Source organism: Ctenopharyngodon idella, chromosome 1, assembly GCF_019924925.1.
Source record: "Ctenopharyngodon idella isolate HZGC_01 chromosome 1, HZGC01, whole genome shotgun sequence".
NCBI classification, from domain to species: Eukaryota; Metazoa; Chordata; class Actinopteri; order Cypriniformes; family Xenocyprididae; genus Ctenopharyngodon; species Ctenopharyngodon idella.
Genome location: NC_067220.1, coordinates 38,035,257 through 38,054,637, shown reverse-complemented (window position 1 = coordinate 38,054,637; position 19,381 = coordinate 38,035,257). Strand labels below are relative to the sequence as shown.

The window sequence follows — 19,381 nt, the reverse complement described above, 5'->3', positions numbered from 1 at the left end:
TTTTTTTGGGGGGTTTTGTGTGTGTTGGAAAATATCAATACATTAATTTTTTTCAGGTATTTTTATGTTGAGTTGCTAGTCCACAGTCATGCGTGCTTTTTAAACATGATGGTGATACAGCGTGCTGGATGCTAGATGGGCGGGGCCATAGTTTGTAAAGTGACATCACTGCCCTTTGAAGTGAATTTCGGTACTTGGCCCCATTGGATGAAAACCGGGAGTCCGATGGGCTTTTTGGTGGCTTGATCCTTTTTTGTAATCTAATTGCCACGTTAGTATTCGGTTAACTTCCTTCACACTGGTTTCAGCTCACGGTGAAGCGCGAGGGTAAAGCAGTGGGTTGAGATAAAGGTTTTTTGCACGTTTGTACATTTTAAGCAATTTGCACAAGGAACCGCACGCCTCTCTTATCACCGGTGTGAAGTCGTGGATTGTCTGCTTTTCCAGACTGAAGCAAAGGAGTCGAAACCAGACGCTTTTAAAATCACCTGAAGGTAAATGAATGGCATGTTTACTTTGCGTATCTTTCAACCTGTTTGCCTGGTTCAAATTATCACTTAATTTGGGACCACTATCAACTTGGTTTACATCCCGTTTTCCTTCTGAACATTTTCTCGAATCAGGTTTGGTTTCGTTCGGATTTTACATGTTTGGGTTGGGCTGGGCTTTTAAAGGATGAATCGATTTATACACACATGGTGTGACTCTGAACTAAACAGCGGCCTGCGCTCCGTTTAACACCGATTCTTTTTTGAATATACGTTTGTTTTTAATCACTGCGCGTGAAGGGCATCGTAATCAATGAAATGACTCGCGTGGTTTCTGCGGTTACATGATGTAGCGATTCGTCTTCAGATAAAAATGAATGTCGTTGGAGGAACATTTTTTTTTTATCTTAAGCATAAAATGATATTTTTTCCCCTTACAAAATAGCATATGAACACACCATTCATCATATATCTTAAATCGCTGCATTTTGTGGGTTTTTCTCTAGTATATAAGCAGCGTAAAATGTGAAGTGCTGTTCTTGAGAATTAGAAGATTTGATGTTGAGGAATTCAAATCCTTGTTTTGAATCGAAACGCGCACTGATAGCATCGCTTCACTTGACAAACGAATCTAGTACACGCTGGTCCACATAGCTGTCCTGTGTGTTAGGCTATTCTGACCCGCCTCGCCTCTTTTTACCCGACTAAACTACTAAAGCTCAGAGAAAATCGATAGTATAAGTGGACTATCATGGATTGCAGTCGTTTATATGGATGTGGACTGCCTGTGCTACTTCTCGGAGCTTGTCTGGCCAATGCCTCGTTTTGACTTGAAATTATCGTTTGAATCGTGTTGATGTCATAATGTGTTATCACCCTGCCCTTGTAACGCCAGTAGGTCTGTAGATAACAGCGTGTCTTTCATCACACCCTGTCTCTGTTTACATTCTAGAATTCAGTTCTAGAAGTTCATGGCCGCTTTTAGAGCTAATGGCCCGGATATTTATGCGGCCTCAGGGAACTGTTGCCCATTCACCAGCGATTCTTTCATGAGCAGTCGTTTTGTGTGAGAACAAGTGTTGGTTTTAAGGTGCATTCGGTGATTTCTCACCAGTTAACAGGGTTTACATAACGAGATTTGAAAGCACGTTATGGAAATATCATTAAAATTATGTACACCCACATTAGACTCCAGACAAATGAGTCTTGTACCAAAAGACGTTTCATTCTACATGGAGCGGGTCGCCCCTCATGGGTGTGACCATATTGAAATCACGTGACCAGCTGCATTATGCAATTAACGAGTTACTAATTTTAACAATGTATTCACTTTATAATGTGATTTTAGTCAGTACTCAACTTACCTGTCAGTACTTCTAAACAAAGCAAGCTAGCAAAACAAACTAACAGCACGGTCCAGATTGATAGAATAGATCGGCATGTGTGAGTTCCACCAGGCTGTTCGAACAGAATAATTAAGTGGGGAAAAATGTAATGCATCCAGGGTGCTAGGTGTTACTATTAAGTCCAAAAACACTGCTACTATTGGGTTGAATATGAGCCAGCTACATGTATACAAAAACTTACTTAGTGCACCTTTAAGCAATTTTGCAAGAGATCAAATTCTTTACAGGGTATTTTAAAACTCCCTTGTCGATGCCATATAATGTGAATCCACTATGATGTCTTGCTTAGCCCATAATGGTCTATTGTGTTTCCCAGTTGTCTCAGGAATTCGTCATACACATTGTAATGCCAGCTGTGGTTGTGAGCCCCCCAAAAAACAAGATTGACCTGATTGGACAATCCAGAGCTGAAACCAGTTTGATCCTAGAATTGTAGAACAGAAAACAGGCTTTCTTGCCTACTTGTCCTAAGATTTATGATAGCCCCTCTCTGTTTCGACGTGTGCCTGAGCTCAGTTCGGTCAGGATGGAGTTGAGCAAGGACAGCTGCTATTATTGGTTGTTTTAGCCACACTTCTCAATGATGGAGTCCTTAAATTGACAGCTTTGTTTAAACAGGACGTTTTCACCAATCGCTGACTTGTTTTTTTTTAGTCAATAGTGTTATGTAGCGATTGATTGTGCTTTCTATTGCATCCTGTGAGCTAATGATTTCATCACTTGTTGAGTCATCTTGTGCTGGAACCAATACAGGTTTGTCATTGTGGTGTTGCATTTTGGTGCTGGTCCTTCTCAAGTCGGTGGTCGGTATTTTGCAGATGACATTAGGTTTTTTTTTTTTTTTTTTGTGCACATCACTTCTGTCCTAAGGTAAGACACGTCACAGTAGCATAATTTCTGTTAATGTTTGTGGGCGAAATCCAGTCATTTTAATAGGAATCCACGTGATCTGAAATTTCATGTGAGGCTGAAATATTTCCCCCACGCAGATTTTGCAAGATGTTTCAAGATTCAAGTTGGTCTCACGAATTCGGTGTGTTGACCAAAAAAAAAGCTGCTTGATTTGAATGTGACTTTTGTGTGAGTAGTGCTTCATACATTGCCACGTTATTGAAAAAAAACTTGGCAGAAATTTTGCTAATGTGACCAAACCTTTAGTTTTATGTCTCATGTCTATGAAAATTCTGTAGTCCATTATTGTTCTTATAATATTATATTATCGATCATTTAAAAAGAGTAGAATTCAAAGAATTGTTTAAGGGTGTCTGTATGCACATCTATTGATGTCCTGATGTCTAATGCAGCCGTCCCAGATTGTACCATTTAACAGCTTTTGAGATGTCTGGTTGGTTTCGGCTTAGCCGTGACCTCATGGTGGGGTGGTCGAGTTGGACAAGCAGATGCCCAGCAAGGAAGAAGCCCCAATTTTCTGTAGCGGATTAATGACATAAACCATGTTAATCATCAAATCGATTTGCTTATGCATCAATCTGCTACCTTACAAACACTCTGATAACCTAGTTTACTATAAACTAGATTGACTCCAGTTCCAGTAATGTGAATTCCAGACAATCAAGTCCTGGTACTCCTTTTGTTTCTTGCGAAATGGCTTCCTGAGTTTTTACCACAGGGATAATCCACTCAGTGCTTGACGTCAGTTTTGCATTTGGAACGAACGTTTTGAAATGCCCCTTTATTATATTAAATCCTTTCTGGTGGTTTTATAACCCCCAAATCTGCTAAAACACTGGCACAGACATAAGAGCTTTTAACTGTCAGCAAACTAGTGCTAGATAACTTGGCAGAGAGTTTGTTTGTGTGTGTTTAGATGGAACCGATGTCCTGCTTTAATCCTCCTGGGCTCAGTTTCTATCCATCACAGCGTCCTGCTGCGTGTCCAGTATGCAAACTACACCCGAACCATCACGCCACCATTCACCATCTGTTCTTTCTCTCCTTCTCTCTCTCAAAACTCCCTCCCTCTCCATAACATCTTTTGACGCTAATCTTTTTTGTCTGTCGGTCTTGAACACGTGAGATGGTTCTAGCTTTCGCTTTACTCCATTTACACTCAACGTTAAGGGTTTAGGAGTTCCTTCAAAAGTCCTTTTAGACCACTTTTACTTTTGTCCCATGTTGTTTTGGCAGCTCCGTTCTGGCTGTGCCCAGCCCCCGTCAGCATGGTGCGCCCCACACAATGGGGAATGTCCTCTCTTAATCCTTACATTACGCATGGCAAAATCAAACCCTGCTGGGTCATTAAGCCCCATTCACACCCTATACTGAGACAACACAGACAGCTCGCTTGTCTGGAGTTAATCCAGTTGGATGAGTGGGAGCAGGGTCGTCATGTTTCTTCCTGTTTATCTGCATCGTTACTACCGTTTCACACTCCCTGAAGTCTGACACTTCAGCTCGACCCCACATACAATACTGACCCATTACCTACACCCATCCAGTAACCACTTACCAATGCTAATTACAGTACTAATGATGACTGGTTGTTTAGTTTGACCAGGATAAGAACTGAAACCTGCTAAAGGAACTATAGTGTAAATGGTGGAGAACATCTACAGGAAGTGCTGATTTGTATAATGTCTATATGGGTGTATTTTATATGTAGAGGTGTGCATTTATGTGCAGAGAATCAGAAAGATGAGAAATCACACCCACCACTGGTGACTGTTTTATTACTTTGAGCATATAAAAGAATTCCCCCCTTCCTGTGAGGAGCCTATTTCACATGGGAAGTTTTCATTCTCACAGCTGTGGGTGTATATGAATGTTGCGACTTCCTGTCTCTTGTCCATTTTAAGTAATGTGGTGTGCTCATAAACATGCTGAGATGTAACTCTGGGAGAAAGATAGGAATCTGGGTTTTCTAGCACTACGCAGCATGTTCCATTTTGTTCTGGATGTAACTGATATGCAGGCCAAGACAGAATCTGTAGAGTTGTTTTTTTTTTTTTTAAACATATTTTCCTGTGCTGATTTTGGAAAATCTGCTGCTTTCTGCAGATTGGATTTAAACAGTAAAATGTGTTAAACAGTTCTGTTTTTTTAATAAATGTTTTTTGCTAAATGTGTTATGCTTTAAGATACTGGTAAGAGTTTAGTTGCACGTTTTACTATGATTTTTCTTCAAAATGAACACTGAAAAAGTCAGGCCTAGTCATTACCGGCTGTCGTTTTCTATATGGGAAGAGTGAAAGTAAAAAGTGAACGCCCACAGACTGGTGCCCATGCAAATTTCAGAGGTCAGTCACAAGTGTGCAAATGCTGAACACTGAATTTATCAACTTGAGAAGCAGGTCAGACTTTAGTAAGCACAGATTTGTTTTCAGATTTTTGTTCAAAATATTATTTGTAGTAATTTGCCATTTCGTTATTTGCAGATTTTCTTGTACCATTCAAAAGACTGGGGGTCAGTAAGTTTTATTCAGAAATGATGCACTAAAAAAGTGACAGTAAAGATATTTACATGTTACAAAAGATATCTAATTTAAAATTGTCCTTTTGAATTTTCTATTCATCAGAAAAAAATCCTGAAAAATATTTGTCTTGACAAATATTAAGCAGCACAACTGTTTTCACATTGATAAAAAAGAAATTTCATGAGCACCAAATCAGCATATTAGAGTGATTTCTGAAGGATCATGTGACATTGAAGACTGGAGTAATGATGCTGAAAATTCAGCTTCGATCACAGGAATAAAATCAATGTATTACCAATGTTATTTTAAAATTTCAATAATATTTCACAATGTATATTACAATGTTACTATTTTATTGTGCTTTTGATCAAATAAATGCAGCCTTGGTGAGCACAAGATATTATTACTATTAAGAAAAACTATTGTTTGCTGTGCAAGTTTTAGACCTGTATGTTTTAGACCTGCACAAGGCATTATAAAAACCTTAAATAATGGCTTTATGCACATTACAGCATTTTAGCCTTTGGTGAGAGTGGCCTCATGGAGTTGATGTGGGAGTCAGATGAAAAATTGACTGTAATGTGGAGGGAGTAATAGAGAGGGAATAGGAGGGGCGTGTTGCTGCACTCTTTCAGTGTTTTCATGTGTTGATCTCTTAGGCGTGTGTGTGCCAGTGGTAGCGTTGTGAGAGCACTGCCTTGTATGGGCAGATTGTATGAGGGGTATGTGTCTTTTTCTTTTTTTCTTTACCTTTCTGGTGAAATTCGTTTCGGTATTCGCTCTCTCATCCCATCCCGGTTATTTTTCTGTTTCCGTCAGTTACATCTGAAATTACAAGTTAAAACTAAACAAGTAGATATTTGTTAAAGAGAGGCCTGGGTCCTGCTGCTAGCTCTTATTACAAGAATGCAGGATGTGGCCAACTACAGCTGCATGGAAATAGCTGCATGTTTGTCTATGACAGTTGGTTATGGCTCGGCCCTGAGGATCTGGAGGCCCTTGTGCAGGAATTTGGATTTGATCCTTTTTTTGACTCGTTATGATCCTTTTCATTTCATATCAGTTTCTTTTGCACACTTTCTATAGAAACTTGACCTAGAATGTAGCATTTGCTGTGTGTGTGAGGCTAGCTGTCATCTGCAGATGTTTCTGAACTGCTTAGTGGGATGCTGTCACAACACAAAGTCCATCAAACCACTACACTAAGTAAAACGAGACGCACTTTGGAAAGGACACCCCCATGTGGAAAGCAGCTTTATAAATTGTCATTCAGCTTCATTTATTTCAGGTCTGATAACACCAGATGTTTAATATAGGGTTAGGTTTAGGATATTAGGGAAGCACTTTTTAAAATGTCCTCGTGGCACCTTTATAATCCTCAGTCTATACATGTAAATTCCCTAATCCAAACAAATGACAGATTAAGATATTGGACAAGATTGGCATGGGGTTTAATTGATGGTGGAGAGGCAGACGTCGGCTTTCTACTTTCATTGAAAAACTGCAAATACTCGATTATTGTTTTTTTTTTTTTTTTTTTTTTTTTTTTTTTTTTTTTTAAATCATGTTCTCTAAGCCTGGAGTCATGAATATGCATTTTCCTAGTTATGCTGTGCTCTACAATATCATATCAGCTATTGCTTGCTTGTAAATCATGGTAATTTGATTATTTATGAGCGAATTGTTTCGTTGAGTAGGTTCTTTTAAATGAATTGGTTGAATAGGTTCTCGCATCAGTCTAAAAGACTCGTTAGCAGATCAGTCTTCATTTAAAAGGATGAATAACTGGAAAAGTCATAAATTTCACAAATTTGTTGGTCGAAGTATTTTCTGCACTCTTAAAAATGTTTTTTATTGCCATCTGTGGTTCCCATGAAGAACCTTTAACATCCATGGAATCTTTCCATTGCACAAAAAGGTTCTTTACAGTGGTAAAAGGTTCTTTTAGTTAGTATTAAGATGTTCTTCACACTAAAAAAATGGTTCTTTTAAGAACTGTTCACTGAAAGGTTATTTGGGGGATCAAAAATATTTCTTCTATGGCATCGCTGTGAAACCGACTTTTGGGACCTTTTTATTTTTTTTTTAAGAGTGTGACTGATTTGGATGATAAAGTAGGCTTTTTTTCATGAGCACCTAAATGATCTCACAAGTGCTTTTTTACTTGATGTACAAAAATAACTAAAACTACAACTGAAACTAAAAAAATGTAATAACTATATAGACATTAGAAAACAAAACTGATAATACTAACTCTAGGTATTTATGGGAAAACATGTGAACTGGATACAAAACAGCTGGACTGTCTTGCTTTCCAGTGATGTTTTTTTTTTTTTTTTAACTGAAACTTTGAGTCTTCTCTGACTAAATTGGATCTCTTCTTTTCGAATGTCCCCTGGTTGATCTTCACATCACCATGGAGACACAGAAGCAGGGCTGCTGGGTAATTTTTGTGCTGTCCTGGGCAGAACGATGACCTCCCAATTTATCATCTTGGCCTGTAGGGGTGACAAGGTTTCAAGAACTTGTCATCCATCTTATTTGTTTCCTGTCTCTTGAGTGACTTGCTTCAACATTTTTATTCACAGTTTTGTTGTTTGTTTTCCTCTTCTTGATTCTGTCAGACATACTTGAGCCCACTCATCTCTTGCATGACGATGATTTAAAATTTGATTTCTCTGCTTGCCTTGTCATTGTTACTTCATCCCACGATTTTCCCCTTTTCCCTTTCTTTATTTGCTCTCCGGATTGGTGGCTTGGGCTTGTTGGAGAGCCAGAACAATAGCTCAGCTGCTAGGGCCATCTGTATTGCTGCAGACGGGGAACAGATCTGATGGAGAGGAGGAGGGGAAGGAGAGTAGAAGAAAGAGGGGGGGGGGGGGGTTGTGGTTATGTGGTTAAGGAATAAGACAAGAGGATTCTGAATAAAGGAGTTTGGAGAAAGGAGAGGGGTGAATGGGTGCATAGCCCCCCTCTCTACCACATTTACCCTTTATCCATCTTTCTTAAAGCCCAAATGCCACAATCTTTTTGCTGACGAGCTTTTGCGTCACTCCCTGAAGGAAAAAAAAAAAAAGACTTGCATAGCGCAGTGCTCAAGTAAAATGGTTATATTGAAATTCTTTTCTTTTAGAATTTTACCAAATTTTGGTTTGGGTTTATTTATGAGACATGAAAAGTTGTGGATTTGAATCTGTTATGTGAAAAAGATGTCTACTGGGACATAGGTGTTTCTTCACTAATGATATCATCACTGTTTACACTTGGCAGACAGGAAATTACTAGTTTGTATGAACAGGTAGATGAAACCTACAGTCCAGATAATGGGATCATATTTCTGTATAGCAGGTGGTGATGACGGCTCTATGTAAATGATCCACACAAATCAAAGCTATAAATCATCTTTTATATATGTGTGTGTGTGTGTGTGTATATATATATATATATTTTTTTTTTTTTTTAAATGGAGCCATGTCTGACTAATGTCTTGGTGACCCACTAAAAATCTTTCCAAAATTTTTTATCACTCAAGTTGTTTTTTGTTTTCTTTTTGTGAATAGAAAATAATTATTCATAGATTTTTACTTCTAGAATGCTTTGATTTGTTAAATGTCATTCCAAACCCATATCATTTTCTCCCACAAAAGGAGATATTTGGCAGAATGTTTATGCTGCTTCTCCCATATAGTGAATGTGAATGGTAAAGTTATAAGTTGTAAAATACAGGGATCAATTTCCATCCTGTAATACATGACATATTTCTGGCAACCACAGTTGAAGTGTTACAGGATACTTTTATAGTACTCCATTCTAGATTCTAAACAATTTTAAGACTTCAGTGATTCGTTCTCTAGGATGTCTGACCTGAACTTGATCTTTTTTGTATTTTTGTTCTTTCATAATGCACCATTTCCTGTTTTTCCCAAGTTGCACTTCATGGGAATGGTTCCCTTTTAGAAAACACTGCTTCCCATTTGACTTAAAGTTCTCTATCAATGGAGTGTTTTATTTCTTAACTCTCTTAGTTTCATGGTTACTTAAGTCTTCAATTCTATTACACATTGAAAAAGCTTTTCTCTGCCATACTGATTGTATTTGTCTTTTTCCCATGTTTTTACAGGGCAGTTATTTAGTTTGTGAACACATCCATTATCCCTGGGTTCAGTGTGTGAACAGCACTGAATCCAGCGAGCGTCTCTAGCAGCAACCAATCAACGGGTAATATTGGAGATGAAACCTGATGGGGTGGCCACATCACCATCTGAACCAATGGAAACTGAAGGAACGGAACCCATAACGGAACCAACCGGCAGTGACGGGGCATCTCAAAATGGCACTACACCATCACCTCCACAACCCGATGAACCCCAAAATGAGCAAGCAGCTCCTCCAACTGTGAAGGAAGCTCCTGGGAAAGCAGTAGATGCTAAAACCAAATCCAAAGGCCCAGTCAAAGGCAAGACTACAGCTGCAGGCCCAGCAACCACTGGACCAGGCACACGACCCAAAGCAACCCAAAGCCGTGTGGCTAATGGCCTCACAAAGACTGCAGCAAGTACCCCAACCAAGAAACCCATTCCAGCTACCACTACTGCAGCAGACAAGAAAAAACCCACCACTAATGTTGGACCTTCTGGTCCCAGTAAGAAACCTGTTAGCTCTTCTACTGCTGCTGCAACCTCAAGGGCCCAACCTAAAGTAACGACTGTTGGAACTAGCAGACCAACAACAACAACTGCTGCCAGTGGAACAAAGACAGGAACAGCTGTCAGCACAGCCACCAGCCTGAGTAGAAGACCTGTCACCGCTGCCACAAGTGCTGCAAACAAACCCAGAACCACAGGTAAGATGGCCTGGCATGTATGAGTTTACTAGATGACTTACTGAGTTTAATTTTGGTACTTTTAAGTTTGGATTTAGGCATGTACCAATGACTAAGCGTTATTAGAAAATAATCCATTATTCGCATGTGTTAGATGTAACACACCTCTTGCAATGCAGACAATTTATTATAAAATAAAAATAAATGTCATTTTATTTAATTGTGGTTCTTTTCATCATGACTTTGCATTTTATTTTACCACTATTTTCCAGAGCAATCCCAGTGAATTTTCAATTTGGACCATGATTTATTTCAATTTCTTTTCTTCAGCTCCAGCTCCAAGGCCAGCCGCTAACCCTTCTGCCAAACCCAGCACTTCAGCCACAGCCAAAACCACTGCAGTTCCCAAAACTAACAGGTAAAGCAGCTTTTGGAAGTTTAGATGGTATTTTGAGCTTGGAAATTTGACTGTATTTGAATGGAAAATTGAAATGCTGGGAAGCGAACAATTATTCTACTTTTATGTGGCTTTAAGGCATCAATAAGGCAGCTCTGGATGCAGTCACATTTGGGAACTGCTTTGTGTTTGGGACACCATTTAGTGGAGAAACCATACAAATATCAATGACTGCATGCTTTTTGCAATGGAATGGTCTCTATTGTGTGTCTGGCAGTTATTGGCTCAAGTTTCTGTCCCTTTGTGAGTCAGTCTCCCTGAAAGACTGCTTAGATCAGGCTTTACCAGAGTATAGGCTCAACAGTGATCTTTTTGTTGATGATACTCTCTGGGAATGATAATTGGTATCTTCACTTGAGTTAAGCTGCTTTTATGATCCAAGTTAGCTACATTACCAATTATGTCTGTCTATCTTTGTTGTCTTCAGTCTCTTGTTCATTCCTTTCACCCAACATTAAATTGTGTTTTGCAGTTTTACTTAATCATTATCAGAATCAAATGACTAGGACTGATCAATTTTATTTCTATCCCCATCTCCTCACAAATATGATGTTATTCCCCAACTTATTACTAATTATTCATTCTTTTTATTAATAAAAATGCCTATAACACAATGAAAACACAAACTCCATGGTAAATTTGGAAATGTTATACATTGTTTTAAATCAGTCATGGAATTTTCTTTGTTGCTCAGATCTAAAATTGTATCATTAACAAAATTCACTTTGTGAGTGTGATCTCTGATATATTTATCATTAAAAAAACAAATTATATTATAATATTATACATTTATATTTAAGTTATATTTAGTAATCACAAATGACTGCACATCATTGAAGTCATTGCTGAAAAAGTGTGGGAAACTTGTTTTGAAGAGTTAAACTTTGTTGCGGCTGATTACTTCCATATCCAATCTCCTCAGTAAGCCAGTTAATGTGGATATGACTGGTCTTGTCTGCTGATTAGTTTAATTATGTGCTTAATTCCATGTATTTATGTTACAATGTCAGTTTACAAGGCTGTTTTGACTCACTTTTGTTAGGATGTGTGTTTTAGGCAAACAGAACTACAGGGTGTGGTTTGTGTGCACACTGTGTTTCTGCACTGACTCTGAATTCAGTCTTGAATGAAATCTCAGATAATGGAGAAATGGGTAGTGAATAGTGTGAGTATATGAGCACCCATTTGATCTTTTTGTTTAGATTTTTCCGTCTTCCTTTGATGCATGTCGCACAATATATATCCTCACTCCAGCTTCAAATGAAATGTTTGCACTGCAGAAACACAATCGCACCCCCGACTGTGGGAAATGTAAACTAGTTCCATCAAAGTCTTCTCATGATCCAACTACAGTGTCTCCCCCTCCTCATCATCGCTTTCACCCTTACTTTATTCTTTCTGGTATATGTATATGTGCTCGCTAGATATTTCTATATTCCTGTCTATAGATAACATTGTGATTGTGAGGTAAAAGAGGTTATTGGCCATGGTTCTTTGTCTGTAACTCTGACTATACCAACCGTCTTGCTCACACAGTTTGTAGTTTCATGGGATTTGGATAAGTGCTGTGCTCACCAAATCAAATTTTCTATTGTATTTGGAGTTTTCCTGTCTAGGTTGCAAAGTGAGCCTCTTAAATTTTTAGCCTGTGGGAGTCATGGACCATTTTAATTTCCCTTGAACCAAGCTGCTGGTTAGTCTTTCTCCATTTGTTTTCCTTTTTCCTTTGCTACAAATTTACTGGTAAACCAGATGGCTTCTGTCACATTATACAAGACAAATATTTAAAAATGAATGAGCTTATAAATTTTAAAATGGTGCTAATGAGGTTGAAAATAAAAGTATCTCAAACCCTTAAAGGTCCAGAATGAATGAAGCAGTTAAAACTTTGAGTGATGTTTGAAAGCCGTGTGTAACTGTAAGAAAAATCCACTGCCCAAGGCTCTGCTGAATTTATTTATTTATTTTTATTTATTTTTTTTAAACCCAGAACCGTACCTTCATCCTAATGGCCATTACTTAATTAAAACTTAATTATTGATATGCAGATGTCTATGCCAGTGGGTGTTGTGTTCTTTCCCATTGTGTTGCTCCTAGGAGCGTCCTTTTGACCTCTTAACCTAAGAAAAGTGCAAACTCTACTACCATTCACATTTGCAGAGCATTTGGTTTTGACGTTTATTGTAATCTTAAACTTCTCAACCAATTATTTAGTTTAGGACTTGGAAAAATAGGTACATAATGGGGTCGCCCATGTTAATGTCTGTTAGTCTTGTCTTTATCAAAATTATAGCCTTGGCAATTTGTGTTCTGTTTGGCTAGAAGTATAATGAGCCCTAAACAGGCAAAGTTTTTTTTTTTTTTTTTGTAAATACCTAATCCTTTGCTTTTGAGGTCAGCATCTCTGTGGAAACTATTTGGTTTGTTCTCTCCATCTGCATCATTTTAATTGAGTTGTAGCCATAATGCTACAGAAATGAAGATAAACAAATCTGTTTACCTTAGTGGGTATGCTATGCTTATCTAATGCCTTAATGCTCTCCTGTTGTATTAGTTGCCCTCTATTTATGTAATGTGATCGCAGTCCTATTTTCTTTTTCCCCCTTGTTGTCTTTATTCTGCTTTAATTTGACCAAAGATGGTTTAATCGGTGTCCTAGTTAGTACAAATAAACTTAATGTAGGTCATTGAATTGTATTGGGAAATTCCAGTTCTTTTGTTCTCATGGTTTTTAACAATTGGCTGTTGTTTCAGAATAATTTGTGGGGGAGATGTTATAGCCTTGGCATGTGGGGCCAAGCCATTTGACCATGTTCTCTTTTGTGCACTATACTATAAGGAGTTTGCTCATTGCCTGTATTGTCTGCAAAAAGAGCTGGAGTATGTCTTGTGTCATGGTTATTGGCATGGAATTGAGCATTCCAACATGCTTCATACAGTTCTTATCTTTTGAAGTCCTGGTGGATCTAATTCTTGCTTACAAAAAGTCTTTTATGGTGTTTTTGATTATAAAGACTAATGCAAAGGTCATGACATTTAAAGAGATGTTAGCTAATTGGTTCCAATGGCATTCCGCAGTGTTTGACTGTATCTACATTTATAACTAAATATAGATGTTCTTCTGAGTCAATAGTTTTCCCTGCATAGCCTTATTATTGTCTTACTACTTTTAGTTGTGATTAGTTGCAGCCTGTTATATAAGTTAGTAGCTTGTAACTGTTATCTGGGATTCACTAATGTTGAGCTTAAGCAAGTTAACATGGCGTCAGGGTCTGTGGGTATACAGTGGCACTGAACTGTGACCATAGTATTTTTTCAGTAGTGTTCTTTGTTTCTGTGACCACATTACCCTGTTGTGCTCATGTCTAAATAAAACGGACTGTAAACAAGAACTTTATCAGATCCTATCAGTGTGTTAGGCTGAGTGTTGGGTCCGGTTAAGGCAAATTTGCTTGTCGATCATCTAGCTAAGGGCAATTTGTGAACTGCAAGTCTTTTTGACTAAAAGCATCTATTAAATGGCAAGTAACCAAAGCATATGAGATGATGCAAGTGATCTTCTCATCACTAATTCTCCCCTATGAGAACATGAAAGGAGGAATTAAGAAGCAACTACATTAAGGGAGTGTAGGCTAGACTGAAGGAAATTGATTATCATCTTCCATTTCTCCCTAATGTGGTCGCTTACAAAACGCTTTACCATCCCCACTCCTATTTCCTTCATCACACCATTTTTCTCTCTCCCCTTTCTTGTTTCCTCCTCCCAACCCAAGTCACTTTCTCTCAGGTTAGAGAAATGAGTGGTAGATGCGTTAATTGATGAATGGCCCTAGGAGATTGGTTTTCTGCTTGAAACTGCTTTTATGGTACGCATGCAGACTACAGATTTACTACCCAAAGCAGGAAGCTGGTTTGATGATAACCTATTTTGTGCATGTACCGGCAAGAACCAATATCTTGAAAGGCACTGTAATGAAACAAATTATTGTAGCTTAAAACATACCTCGTCTATATGCTTTCTGTACCTCTTCATACAGATTAAAATGGCAAACATCAAACAGACATCACTCTTTTTCTAAACTGCTCATGACTTTTTTTTTTTTTTTTTGTTCTTTATTAGGGCAACTGGAAGTTCTGCCCCACGACCAACTGCTATATCTGCTGCAGGAAGAACGGTAACCAGTACAACTACTTCTACTGCTTCAGTTACTAGAACAAGCCGCACTGCTACACAACAGCCTGTTAAACCTTTGGTTACAGCATCAGCTGCTCGGAAAGGTGGCTCACCATTTATTGGATTACCATTTATTAAATTTATATTATTTATGAAAAAGCATTGCTTAATTTGTTCATTTCATTAAGTCATCACAATCTATTTGTCACTTATAGATGTTGGAAAAACAAGCACTACAGCACCTGCAAAAAGAACAGTTGCCTCAACAATATCTCGTCCTGCTTCCAACAAGCCTTCAAATCCAGAGGCTCCAAAGCCAGCTGCAGCAACTAAACGACCTCCATCTAGTATCAAAGCACCTCAACCCAAACCAGATGACAAAAAAAGCGTACCAACACGTAAGGTGCCCCCTAGTCCACGAAACATTCCCTCACGGCCAGCATCAGGCAAGAATGCTGCAGCGTCTCCTAGTCACAAACAAGCAGCTAGCATGGTTGGTGTGAAGCTTCAGCCTTCTAAACCAACACAGTCTGTTTTGCCCCTTGTTGTCAAAGGAAAGCCCGATGATAAACAATCTGCAGCAAAGCCTGATGATAAAGAACCTGCAGCAGAGTCTGTGGAACTTTCAGCAGCTGCAGTAGCTACTGTTGCTGTAGCAACAGCTGCTGCCATAGCCAGGGAAGAGTCTGTTTCAGGGCCTGAAGTTACTCCAACTGTCGAGAGCTCTCTGGATGCACCAACCTCCTCTTTAGATGTGCAGGAAAACGTAGATGTGCAGGTCCCTAATGTAAACTCCCAAAGTGTGCTGGATATTTCTAATACAGAGCCAGAAGCTCAAGAGGCCTTAATAGAAACTATTCCTGTTGAAGTGGCTTGCCCGACATCATCTGCGGTCGATCAGGAATCTGAAGAGCATGTGTCTGGCAAAGTTGATGAAAAGCTTATTATGGCTGTGGCACCAATTGCGCAGGAAGCAACTGAGCAGGAAACCTTGACTGCTTCACCAGTTATTAACTCTGTTGCTACTTTAGTGTCCTCAGGTGTAGAGGTGGCGGAAAAAGCTGAACTGATTAACAGTGACTATTATGAAGATGTGGAAGAAGAAGAAAGGGAAGGCAGTCAGCAAGTATCTCTGTCAGAAATGAGTGGCACCCAGCCTACCGAAGAGTCTCGACCTGGGTCAGCTGGGCTTGCTGGGTCAGTTTGGCGGGCAGGGGCCTTGCTTTCAGAGCTTGACTCTGAGGATGTGAGTTGCAGCCAGCAGGGAGCATCAGAGCTCAGTGCTCCAGGTGTCCTAGAGGGCACGGAAAGCATGGATGATCTAGGTGATGCAAGCCTTAAAGGAGCTGATGGTGAAGGTGCATCTGTTGGGTCCCCTGACTTTGAGAAGGTTCCTGATATTCTTGCTAATGAAGATGATGATGATGACGATGATAATGATGATGATGATCGAGTTTGTGACATGGAGGTAGAGTCAGAAAGAGCAGAGGACTCTCATGGGCAGCATCATGACAATGAGGATGATGAAGAGGATGAAGATGTAGAAATGGCAAGTGAGGGCATTACTGAGAGTGGGCTTGAAAGTTATGGGAATGCAGATGAGGATGACTTGACCGAAGACTACAGATTAGACAACTTAAACCGAATCCAGCCTCCTCCCATGGTTCCCTCTGCCCCTCTGGCAACCCAGTGGAACCAGTCTAGTTGCTTTGCTGATGCCTGGGCCCAGCCACCACAGCCTGCCTTTACTCTTCTCTCAAGTCCTTCCTCTGAATGTTGGCAAGCAGACCCAGAAACCCCAACACAAACACCTGCTCAAGCAAGACTTGATGTTAGCTCTGAAAGGGGCTCTTCCCCTCTACCACCAAACCTTTTTGAGCCTCCAACTTGCTCACCTCAAGAAGCCCCAGTAACTGCTGCAGAGGGAGATGTTAGCCCCAAACCAGGCTTGACACCCTCTCAAACCTGCACATTCCAGTCTGGTACCTCCAGCGACCCTGACCAAGCATCTGATAGTAACAGAGACACAAGTATACCAGAGGAGGTAGAAGATTGCAACAAATTCACCGGTACTGAAACTTATTCTAAAGGGGAGCTGCAGCCAGAACCACTAAACCCTATCCCCACTGTCCTGCCTGACATCATGCAGGACCTAGGCATCCACCTTGAACATGCTGATGAGGAAGACGAACCAGAAACTCTTCCAGCTGATGATGTACTGGGCGGTCCAGCAACTGCTCCATCATCTCCTTCATCAGCTACTGAGGATGAGGCAAGTGACACAGAAGGTGAAATGCAGATCAGTGAACCTCAAGCTGAGCTACCTGGCACTGGGAATGCCTATGGAACTGCGCCTGTGGGCCACAATTTGTCCAGTTTGGAAGAGCGTGAAGAAATGGGCGGGGAGAATGAAGCTGGTGGTGGTGGTGAGACCCCTCAGTCTGCCACTTCTGCTGCATCCTATGGCTTTGACTACATGACCTCTAACTCCAATGCCCAGTCATCTGCCGAGAGTTGCAGCAAGAGCCCTGGCATCTTTTCTCTTGAAAATGAAGAGCAGCTCTCAGATGAGGCCAAGGATCCATCTCTTCTTAAAGAGTTGATCATGATACCTACTACTACATCTGGGGAAAAGATTGATAATATCAAAAGCCAACATGGGGAGTTCCAGTCCCACCCTGAGCAACAGTACATGCTGTGTGGAGAGTCCAGGGAGCTGCCTGAGCCTGATTCAGTACCGGGAGCCGTACCCTTACAGTCAGGTTTGACTGACCCTTCGTCCCGACAGCACCTAGAAGAAGAGCAAGATCTTGACACTCCGCATCCTTACTACTCCACTATATGCGAAAAGACTGATAGTCCCCTGGCAGGTAACGTATAGAGTACACTTTAAATATCCACTCTCCAGTGAACCATGTTGATGTCATCCTTAAATAAGGGTTTTGTCTAGCTTGGGGTTACCCAGTTGGTGTCTTTTTATTCAGTTAAGAAAACACTCATTCAGCAGTGCCACTTACACAATATAATACAGCTATTAAAATTACATTTATAAGTATATGGCTTAGAACCTGTATGTGCAATAGCTACTACCGTATACACTTGAGGTGACTTTTTCTCAACTATTCTTTTTAAAACTAATAATGGGTGTTGGTCTGAACTGGCATGAAATTGTTTGTTTGTGGAGTCTTTGAAATGACAAAAGAAGCCTTGAAGAAGAAAAATGAACAATGTAATGGACTTTCAACATATTTTGTGTGTATTTATCCAATTCTTTTTTTACTGAACAAATGCATATTCATTGCTTTTTGTATTCTGTTGTCTGTTAACTGTAAATGCCAGTCTTTCATTCCTTTCCCATCATCATCATATTCTGTCCTCACATGTTTCTCTCTTCTGCACTTTAGGGTTTGCTAACCCCTTACTTTTTTATGCCTTGTTTATTTGGAGTACTTATTGTCTTAGCGTTAAATAAAGGTTAGATGTTTAACATGATTTCTTTTCTCTCTGTATGTTTCTTGATGTTTGCGTTTCAAGGTCATTTGCGCTGTAATTTATTTTAATGCCCACTGTTCATCCATCACTATGAACTTTTAAACTGGTAACATATGAAGTAGCCAAAAAATAAAGATAACAATGATATATTCATTTTAATATTAGGTATTTAATATTATAAAACATATAAATTTTCTTTAAATATTTAGTACATAAGGCCGAGACACTAATTCTTGGTATTATGTTATTAATTATGTTGTTGTATGGTTTTATGTTGTTAAAACTTCAGAGCACATTTTAAGTCATAATCAATGGAATATTTTATTTATTCACTTACGGCATTATAATTAAGTTACTAATTCTAAATTGTAAACTTGTACATACACATTTGCACACGAATACATATGTTAAACCTTCTGTAAGTGAATTATGTGAAGAAAACCAAATGCTTGCAGCAGAAGAGTTTCTGCTGCAGAAGTATGTTCCTTCTGGTTGTATTCCTCCTCCTTTCCTTGTTTGATCCCGCCTTCTCAACTCCCTACCATCCAGAGGAGGAAAAACAAGATCTGACCCCATCAATCTTCTGGATCTCACCCTCTATCAAGGTGCTTTAGGTCCTCCACCTCATTATTTATTTATTTATTTTTAATTCTCCATCTTTGTATTTTGATACCGCTGCTTCTGGAGTAGACTTTGCACACCTTCCACTTTGGGACTAACTGGGTGAAACTGCTTTAATCACTCTGATTATTAACTGTTTGAGCTGAAGCTATTTGAAAGGACCTGACTTGACATATTACCTGGACTAATTGGACTTAAGTAAATCCCTATGCTAGGTTGTTCTTAATCCCCAAACTGGACTTGCTTTGCACAATGCACTTTTCTGTAATTTTTCCTGTTTTTTAAGCATGCTCACCTCACCAAAGAAATATGCTGTACACTGAGGTGGCTTATTGTGTAAAGCATGTTTTGTTTTATATGCATGGGTCTATTGGTGGGTCATGTTCTTTTTTTTAAACAATGAGAAAACATGTTTGCTTCCTGCTGTATTGTAATATGCATGGTGAGCACTCACTTTTGCATGTGTTCAGCTCGTTACATTAAGGGA

At 39.4% G+C, this 19,381-nt stretch overlaps 1 protein-coding gene across 3 annotated transcripts in view; it reads left to right on the top strand.

Annotated features, from left to right (window-relative positions):
* LOC127518596 (mucolipin-1-like) overlaps positions 1–18,273 on the top strand; it is a 36,609-nt gene extending 18,336 nt beyond the window's left edge. For 2 of the 3 annotated variants that reach the window (XM_051905500.1, XM_051905489.1), the window contains 4 exons: positions 9,449–10,171; positions 10,481–10,568; positions 14,728–14,885; positions 14,997–18,273. Coding sequence is in view for 2 of the 3 variants with exons in the window: in XM_051905489.1 (XP_051761449.1) it covers positions 9,559–10,171; positions 10,481–10,568; positions 14,728–14,885; positions 14,997–17,662 (3,525 nt within the window). In the remaining variant the exon portion in view is untranslated. Of the gene's footprint in view, positions 1–177; positions 495–9,448; positions 10,172–10,480; positions 10,569–14,727; positions 14,886–14,996 lie in introns of those variants that run through there. The other variant, XM_051905478.1, reaches the window with a different exon arrangement.
* Positions 18,274–19,381: the final 1,108 nt, after the last annotated feature.